We start from the raw sequence: 9,637 nt of genomic DNA, 5'->3' as shown, positions 1-9,637 counted from the left end.
AAACATTTTTAAATGCTAATGTTTTAGCATATTGGTTCCAGTAATGATGGGCTAACCTCACACAGGTCAATGAACTCTAAAAGAAATGGCTTTGATCCTTGGGCCACGAAGCACTAGACAGTGCGGTCTCATAGTTAAGTCCAACCCTGCCTGCCACGTACTAGTTGTAGAACCTATAGAACCTTGGCAAGTCCCTTGTTTGGCATCTCACACAGTTTCCTTGTTTAAGAAAGGAAGAATAGTATCTGCCACATAGGATTGGTTGCCAGAATTAGGGGACAAAGGATTAATGAATCAATTTGGTAAACTTTAATATATGTTGAGAGGCAGATTACACTGTGTTTTAGATTTTGAATTCTGGACTGCCTTAGACCTGTATTCAAACTCCGATTGCCACATATTTAGTCACGGACTTTGGGCTAGTTATTTAACCCCTCAAAGCCTCAGTTTCCTCTTCTGTAAAATGTACATAAAGGTTTTTACCTCTTAAGGTTACTACAAAGATTAAACATTATAAGGACTGTAAAGTGTTTAGCACAGTGCCTACCATGTAGCAATCGCTTAAATGCTATTAACAGCGGCCTTTATACAAGGCATTATGTTCATTTCTTCTTGTCTCAGGAAGGAGGAAAAAATTCATTTCTGAGTCCCTAAATAGAAACCGCGCATATCGGAAAGCACTTGGACTGTGCCAGTGAATCGTTTCTGCTTTGTTAATTTCTCTAAGACCAGAAGACTAGTATTTTCTGTTTACAGATACTGAGGAAAAAAGTTTGCTCTTTGCACGACTTAACAGTCGTTTGTTGAGTCATCCTTACTGCTTTATGATTCAAGTTTTAAATACTATATTGCTTATAAAGTGAAGTCTTTTCATCTTCTTTTTAGGCGCTCTGCTGGCAGTAGAACATGTGAAGGACAATGTCAGCATTTCTGTTGAAGAAGGGAAAGAAAATGTCCTTCGTGTGTCTGAGTAAGTGCTTTCATATCTGTGGTCAGTGCTGAACAGCATTTTAAAAATACTCGGGATTAAACGTTGCATGCTTGTTTATTTGCTAATTGGGAGCTTGTCCCTAGAGAGAAATATTCTTTTCTTCATTCTAAAAGAACTGTATCTAGAGTCTCATATTTGTCAGCAGGCAGTCTGATTCCACTTGTAATCTATTTAAAAGAAACTAGAAATGTACAGAAAGATTTATACATGGGGATTTTAAATTGTAATTTATTCTGGTAGAAAATGTGAAATGTTTAAAATCAGTGATAGGAAATAAATAAATTTGGTAAGAATTATTTTATTGCTATTGTTACTTCTCCTTAGTTGCTTTTTCTTTATAGTTTGATGTCTTTTTTAAAAATAATTTTTACAAAACAATTTTGATAAAGTTTGATCTATCATCTTCTCCCGGAAGTTGATAAAACTAGCTTCTTTATGACAGTCTATCCTTGGCTTTGCTGCCTTGATTTATTTTAAATCACTGTTATTCTCAGTAGCCCAATTATAGTTTTTATTTTCACCACTGAAGAGACGTGTAGAAACTAATAGGAGAATGATACATCATATAGTTAGTCTCCTCTGAAGTCAGTTGTTGGATTTAGCTGACCGTTTCAGAACTAATTGGAATATAATAGAAACAGTAAAGAACAAATTAGATCTGTTATTTTTTAAGTCTCATGACTCTTACTGATTTGCTAGAGCCACAACAGAGCTTCATGTCATGCTTATGTTCTAGAAACGTGGTGTTTACGGACATAAATTCCATCCTGCGCTACCTGGCTAGAGTTGCAGCCACGGCTGGGCTCTACGGCGCCAACCTGATGGAACATGCTGAGGTGAGGACTGCGCATCCTCTTGGGTGTGTTTTGTTTTGGTTTGTGCTTCCGCTCTTGTGAGAACTTTGTTTCACTTTTGGATTATGTACCGTTTTTCTCTGTAAGGATATTAACAGAGTGTTAGTTACGGACCAAATTGAGGAATTCTCATCCTGTTTTTATTTTCAGGGAAAAACTCTTAGCTCCTCAATTTGAACTTTTAATCGCATACCAGCTGTGCAGTTGGGTTATCGAGTGCTGTCTTCCTCTTTCTAGATACCTGGAAATTCATAGCTGGATGTGACTAGATAGATGATCTTATATAAACCCCATACTTTACAGTTGAGGCAACAGCCCCAGACAAGTTAGCTTTGCCAGGCTTATATACATTGTTTGGATTCCATTTTCCTTTCTAAGTATATTCCTTAATTATAGCAATAGTAAATTAATTTGTAGTACTGCATTTAGATCCTAACTTTCCTAAATCTTATCAAATTCAAAATACAAAGAATAGTTTCCAAGTATTTACTGTTAAATTTTGCAAGTGGGTGAATCTATTTGGGTGCCACCTGTTGGGACCAGTCAGGTTGGTCCTGCTGCCAGTTCTCATACCTATCTTTTTCTTCCGGGAAGTACCCCTCAGTGCCCGTGCAAAAAAAAGAAAGCAAAGAAAAATAACAAAATGTGTTTATTTAAGTGCCATTTTAGATCCCAGGCATCAGAATGAAATCCACGTCATGGTAAATTCTGTCACTGAGATAAGAAAGTCATGGTACTAACTGTGGTTGGTTGCTTTTGTTTAAACTCTGGGCTGCATTTCCTTCCTGTCTTTGTGTTCACAGATCGATCACTGGTTGGAGTTTAGTGCTACAAAATTGTCTTCGTGTGATTTGTTTGCCGCTGCGATCCGTGAGCTCAGTCACTGCCTATCTCTGAGAACATACTTGGTTGGAAACTCCTTGAGCTTAGCAGATGTGTGTGTTTGGGCCGCCCTGAAAGGTATCGGTACTTCTTCTTGACGAATGTTCCACTTTAATTATTTAATGTTTCTGGGTAAGAAGTACACACACTTCTGTGGACACGAACATCTATCCATCTATCGGCAGTCAGTTAGGACTTTCTTGCAAAGGAGCGACCACCCTGGCTACTTTATCCCTGTCCAATCGCAGGGGTTCCCTGTCTTCTGCTGTCCCTAGATGTCGTGTCTGTTTTGCTACCTCCCTTCCCCTCTCGCCTTTGGAGCTGACGTTGCTCTTGCCGAGGAAGCGAAGCCCTGGTCCCACTATGTCAGCTCCTCTCGTCTGGGCTGTTAGTTTTCTCCAGGCGCTGCTGTCTGATGGCTCAGGAGGTGTGCGTGAGGGGGTGGTGGGGTGACCTGGAGTTGTTCTTCTTGGGGCTCACTTTTTCCATCTTCCACAGCTAGCTTGCAACAGGTGAGAATATGGGATTGATGATAGGTACAAGGGGGACTTAAGTTTTGTTTATTTCCTGTAAAAAAAAGAACGAAGCAAATATGCAAAAATGTTTAATTATTCTTTAAGTCGGAGTTATGTGTTTTTCTTTTTAATCTCTATACTCTTTTGTGGTTTAAAACTTCTCTCCAAATTAAATTGTTGCAATAAAAACCAACATAAAGTGAAGTCCTTTTCTAGTTAGACCTTTTCATCTGTAGGTTTATTGTGACATTTTTGTGTGTTTTGATTTTTGACTTAACGTTCACGCAGGGGAAATAACGTCTCGACGTAGCTTTGTGGCCACATGGGCCTTAGAGCGGGTGCGTGGCGGTGGCCGGGGCAGGGTCTCGTGTTCGCTTCAATGAGCCGAACTGGAAAACTTTTTAATTAACTTTATGAATTCTATAAAATACGTTCAAGTATTAGAAGACACGTCAACGTATGCCCAAATTTTTAAAATCTCATTCTAGAAGCACAACTAAGTCGTCTCATTTACTGTAAGTTAACCTTGAATGGGACTTTGCTCTGGAAGTTGCGGGTTTATTGACTGGTTTTAAAATGATGTTTGCCGTTAGGAAACGCTGCATGGCAGGGACAGTTGGAGCAGAACCAAGCGCCAGTCCACGTAAAGCGCTGGTTTGGCTTTCTCGAAGCCCAGCAGGCCTTCCGGTCAGTAGGTGCCAAGTGGACTGTCTCAGCCACCAAAGGCAAAGCGGTAAGCCTTTTATTTATTTTTTCATTGCTGACCCATTTGTCTGAGACCCCAGACCTATTTGTAGTTTATTTTCTTTGAATGAATGAAAAAGGATCCTCTTGGACGAATCTGCCGTCGTTAAGTCTTGGCTCGCCTTTATGACTGTGAAACGACATAAAGCCTTAATCTTCATAATTATGAGTCTGGAAGATCATGATCTTCCAGGACGTGTCCCTCAGGAAATCCAAACTTCAAATAACCGAAATCTCGTGATTTTATAGTTACACCAGCTTTTCTCCTTCGTAAGACTCCTGTTCTCTGATTTTTTGAACCATTGACCATGGCGTCCCGGGCTTCTGCGGAGTCTGTCTGTCGATTCCCTGGAAGGTGTGAGTAGAGGACACTCGCCGGGCTCCTCTCCCCCAGCCCGAGTCGCTCTGCTTTGGTCTGTTTTGCATATTACGCTTGCGTAATAAAATTAGGATTTAAAGACTTTCCGAAGCAGTGAAATTTGAAAACCTCTCCGTGCTTGGATAAAGACACTACAGTCCCCTCAGTTTCGCTAAGAATCCTCGCTCGTCCTTCACCACTTTCCACATCTGACCCGTCGACAAGTCCTGTTGTTACTTCTCATATCTGTCAGTCCGTTTTCTGTCTCCACTGCTGTTGGTTGGTATTGAGGCCTCATTACCCTCTGCTTGATTTAATACCATGGTCTCATCACTGAATTTTCCTTCTTTGGTCTCTTTTTTCTAGTTCAGCCTCTGCACTGTCCTGGGTATCATATTAGAAAACACAAATAAATGGTCCCATTACTCCTGAGAACTTCCCATTGCCTAAAACGTAAAAACCAGGCTTACGACTTTCACGTTTGAACCTAATTGACGATCTCAGCTCCTGGCCCAGCCCCTTGGCACGCCTCCTTAACCGTTCATGGGCCACACTGCCCGCCCCTGCCTTCGGTCTCACCTGTGCTGGCCCTCCTTTCCTCGGAGTGAATGCCTTTGCGCACTGTCCATCTGACACACAGCCACTTCTTTTTCACGGTCCAGCTTAGTTCTTACCTCCTTCGACACTTTTCCCGATGACCCTAGATGCTGTTGATGAACTTTGACAGCCTCCTTTAACAGAAATGTATACATATCTGTTACTGGTATTTGGTTTTATTTACTTCCTTCACAAGATTTTGAGGCTTCAGGTGCAAGGATGATGTACTAGCCATTTTTCTTATAACCCTGCCCGGCACATAGCGGGTAATGTTCTTAAACGTTTAACCATAAAACTACTTTTGTTTTTGTTCTGCTTTGTAGGCACCTGAGAAAAAGCAGGATGTTGGGAAATTTGTTGAGCTTCCGGGTGCTGAGATGGGAAAAGTTACTGTCAGATTTCCTCCAGAGGCTAGTGGGTAAGAAAATATAACTTAAAGTTACAATAGAATGTGTATGGTGGAAAATCTTCAGACCTTGTCGAATATTTTTTAATAATAATAGGTTAATGATATAAAAGAAAATAAGATTTTAATTGTGGGAATTAAAATTTTACACATCCTAATGCTTTCTTAATTGACATTTAATGTATTAAATTTATGGTTTTAGTTTATTAAGTCAATAGACGAGATGACATTTGTATTTTACCCCAGATAGTATTTTAATTATAATAGCAAAATATCCATAAATAGAAAGCCTTCGGTGTCATTTACACTTTGAGATTTGTAGGCTTTTGTTTCATAAGGATTTGTATTTGTACCCTGAGCAATCCTTTTATGAGCAGAAGAAGTTATAATAGAATTAATTTTAAGTTATTTTTTTTTCCCCTAAATAACGGAAGGAGAGTCCCGAAAAGCCATTTCCTATTCAATTTTTTTTTTATTATTAGCAGGTTTCCCAACCTTTTTCACTCTTGGCACCCAGAGAAAATATTAGTATTTGACTAGCTCGTTAGGAAAAAGACTGTTCTGGCTCGAGACTGCCCAGCACCCCCAGGCAGGGGGAACCTCCGCCTCTGTGCACCTGTCAGCTCCTTTGAAGCAGGCCTTGTAATAGATCCCTTCCAGTGATGTTCATAGAACAAAATGCCTCTTATTAAAGCAGCCTCAGAAACCTAGCCATTAGAGAAGTATTATGCCATGTTTTATAAATGAGTTGATTATTTTTTTTCCAAATTTCCTATGATTTTAGATTTTCTTTTATAGCTAAATTCTTACCCATCTATGGTAAATGGAATGTGTAGACAATAAAAGTGGCAGATAGAGAAACAGTTTTATTTCAGCCGTTCTTAATAGTTCTTTATAAGTTTTTCGTAAGCACCATTGACCGCAAAATCAGTATTGGCATTCTACATTTTCTTTCTGCTTTTCTAAGTTTGTTGATTTAGGCAGTAAAATATAGGATAGGTAGAAGGAGATGAAAGAGAAATAATGCTTCTGGAAAATTTACAGACTAAATCATTAAACGACTGATTGGTAGTTGACTGAGTGGAATCAGTCATGACTAATGCCTCTTATGGAGTTTAAAGTCCCTAGCACCCAGTGTTCTGTGTATTTGGCTTGAGAGTTCATGGTCATCCCATTGGGTAGTGAGTTCAATGGTTTAAGAAAAGCCACATTCTTAGCAGTGGTTGTTCATAGCTATGCCATTTGCCTTTGGATCTTTTATGTTTTCTGTCACTTCTTGAATGGCAGGCTCCCTGTGTTTATCATTCACTGTATAAAATATGCGTATCTGTTCTAACTTATGTCACTTTCAGAGACCATGCTCTTGGCTGAATACAGTTTTGGGATTTGGACTATAAGTCAACGTTCAGGTTTTTAAAATACTCAAAATTTTGATCCTATCCCCTTGTATTACTAAAGAATTCTTCATTTTTTTAATCTTTTTTTTTTTCCTGTGTTTTGCATGAAAGACCAGAAGGCTTCATTCTTACCTTTAATTTTTATTCTTAGCTAACATTTGCGTAGCGCCTGTTAATATGTAAAAATAACCAAGCACATCACATATAGTGACTCTTTTCATCTTACCAGCTCTCTGAGGAAGGAACTGTTATTATCTCCACTCTCCATTTTACAGAACTGATTCATAGAGCGTTTAGTAACTTGCCAACTCAAGCCTACACTCTCTGGCTCTGCAGTCCATGTTGCTTAAAATTATACACTTATGTCTGTTAAATGTGGGAGGAGCCCAATTCAGCATCAGTACTATCTAAAGCAGCATGAATCTTATTTTCTTTAGCTATTTTGATATAGGTTGTCTTGGGCTGATTATTTACCTTGTGACTGTTTTATAGTCCTGTTAGCTTTCTTGAGATTTTAAAAAGTTACAACTGCACACATTAATTCAGATTTAGAAATCATATCTTTGTAAGAATGGTTTAATTTCATCACCCCTCTTAAATTTATTCCTGTAGGTAAAGCCTAGCACATTTAACTGTCATGCAGTAGGTAGTCAGTGATTATTAGTCATTTCTTCTTTTCTTAACAATGAGTATAGCAGGTCACGGGTATAACACAGTTCTCTATTTTGTTTTTAATAAAACTTCTTATTATAGAATAGTTTTAAACTTACAGGAACTACAATATAATATAGTACAAAAATATAGTACAAAAATATAGTACAAAAATATAGTACAAAAATATAGTACAAAAATAAATATAGTACAAAAAGTTCCCATATACCTTTCACACAGCTTTTCTTAATGAGAATGTCTTATATTTATGTGGTACCTTTGTCACCACTAAAGAGCCAGTGCTGAGATATCATCTAAATTCCATACTGTTTTTGGATTTTATTAGTTTTCCCTAATGTTCTTTTTTTTGTTCTAGAATCTCATCTGGGATACCACTTACAGCCCTTTATTTTGTGCAGAAAGTTTTGAATAACCCTAAATGTATTGCATTGTACTTGTCTGCATTAAGCTGTGCATATTAACCCTTCTTAAAATTGAATCATTAATCCAGAATGCCATGTGAATTTCTAAAGGATCGATTTTAAAACTGACATAAAGACATACGAAGTGGTCTACTTTTTCCTCCCCAGTAGCTACCAGCTGAGACAGAGGTGTGAGTGTGGAACAGTGTGACTGCAGCCAGCGTCATGAACTGAAACTAATAAAAATCAGTGAGAGCAGATTAAGCTTCCATGATTCATGCCTTGTTTGCTGCCCTATGAAGTGTGTTTTCAACATTAGTGGTATAGGATGTGACCTTTTACCCACCTCGTCGACAGAGGAGAATGTTGATGTGCACCGTTACCAACAGTGCCTCTGATTTATTTTATTCGTTATCATTGTTAGCTGCCCACGGGAAGAGAAGAGCATTTTCATAGGGTGTGTGGTTCATGGCGTGTTGGTATTGGACGAGAACTTGAAGATCATTTACTTAAAATCCTTTCATTTATGCTTCTAGGAAAACCGAAGTAGCTTTTCTGTGTCCCTGATTCTGTGTGCTCTCTGATATCACAGCGACACTGGCAACCTTGGTGCTTCTTGCTCACGTGAGCGAGTGGTTGCCGGTTCTTAGTAGCATCAGGTCTCATTAATGGTACACTGGTGCGTAGCATTTAAACAGTTTGGGAAGTAATTTTCCTCTAACTAAACGACTATTTATTTCTCCGTAAAAAAAGAAAAAGGAGATTCTCCTTAAGGTTGTAATGTGTGTAAATAACTTGTCTTTATGAGATTTTACATATGACGTTATTATGATTATTTTATAATGTGATAGTCTTTTTCTTCCTGTCAGGGTCAGATTTTCTATCACAGTACTTCTTGTTAGAAAGTAAAATATGAGTGGACTACCAACTAGAAGGAGTTTTGTTTAGTTCTCATCTCCTCAGAAAGGTTAAGTTTAAGTCTTTAGTTAAAGCCTGTTAATGAGTTTCTTTGTGAAATGTTTTTGTTTTAGTTACTTACACATTGGGCATGCGAAAGCTGCTCTTCTGAACCAGCACTACCAGGTTAACTTTAAAGGGAAACTGATCATGAGATTTGATGACACAAATCCTGAAAAAGAAAAGGAAGATTTTGAGAAGGTAATTAAAGGTGTAGTGATGACCCTTTGTCAGAAAAGTTCATTGAAATTAGAGGGTGACCCGATACCTTCATGGTACCAGAATACTAAATTACGTTTGTTCTCATAGCCGCTTCCCCCTCCCCCCTCTGTATATTCTGTGTCTGAGACCTGAGCCAAGAAATGCTGAGCTGCCATCCCCCCAAAAAAACTTCAATTTATTTCTTTGTTGCTCAGTTATAGAGTTTACCTAAGTGCCACATTTTCCTCCAAGTACCGATTCCTTAAATGAATTGGCCACGAGAGGCAGATTTCCTTTTTTGTCGTATCATTTTAAGTTTATGAATGAAACAGACACTAAGTAGGTTTGGAAGATGTGAAGGTTTCCTAGCCCCTTAAATCATCTTCATTCAGAAGCACTGCAATGTATCCGAAGAGAGGGCAAACGATTGTCAGTACGACCAATAAAAACTAGCTTTTCCAGAGTGAACGGAAAGCTCCATCATAAGATCAGCTTTCTCAGCTGAAAATTCGGAGACTAGTGTAATGAATTTTTTTTTTTTTTTTCTTTTTCGAGCTAATGTCATGCAACTTCCACAGCCGTTTTCAGGCTATGTAAGACTGATGGTGTATTATTACATTTGCCCAAATGCAGTATCAAGGATTGAAAATACACACGGAAAT

At 38.5% G+C, this 9,637-nt stretch overlaps 1 protein-coding gene across 1 annotated transcript in view; it reads left to right on the top strand.

The window, feature by feature from the left end:
* Positions 1–9,637, top strand: part of EPRS (glutamyl-prolyl-tRNA synthetase) — a 50,285-nt gene that overhangs the window by 2,598 nt on the left and 38,050 nt on the right. Inside the window, exons 2-7 of the mRNA XM_023534152.1 lie at positions 866–970; positions 1,728–1,827; positions 2,649–2,805; positions 3,836–3,975; positions 5,265–5,359; positions 8,849–8,975. Coding sequence (XP_023389920.1) covers positions 866–970; positions 1,728–1,827; positions 2,649–2,805; positions 3,836–3,975; positions 5,265–5,359; positions 8,849–8,975 — 724 coding nt within the window. The remainder of the gene's footprint in view (positions 1–865; positions 971–1,727; positions 1,828–2,648; positions 2,806–3,835; positions 3,976–5,264; positions 5,360–8,848; positions 8,976–9,637) is intronic.

Source organism: Pteropus vampyrus, unplaced genomic scaffold (genome assembly GCF_000151845.1).
Source record: "Pteropus vampyrus isolate Shadow unplaced genomic scaffold, Pvam_2.0 Scaffold121, whole genome shotgun sequence".
NCBI lineage: Eukaryota > Metazoa > Chordata > Mammalia > Chiroptera > Pteropodidae > Pteropus > Pteropus vampyrus.
This window is presented reverse-complemented; position numbering and strand designations above follow the sequence as displayed.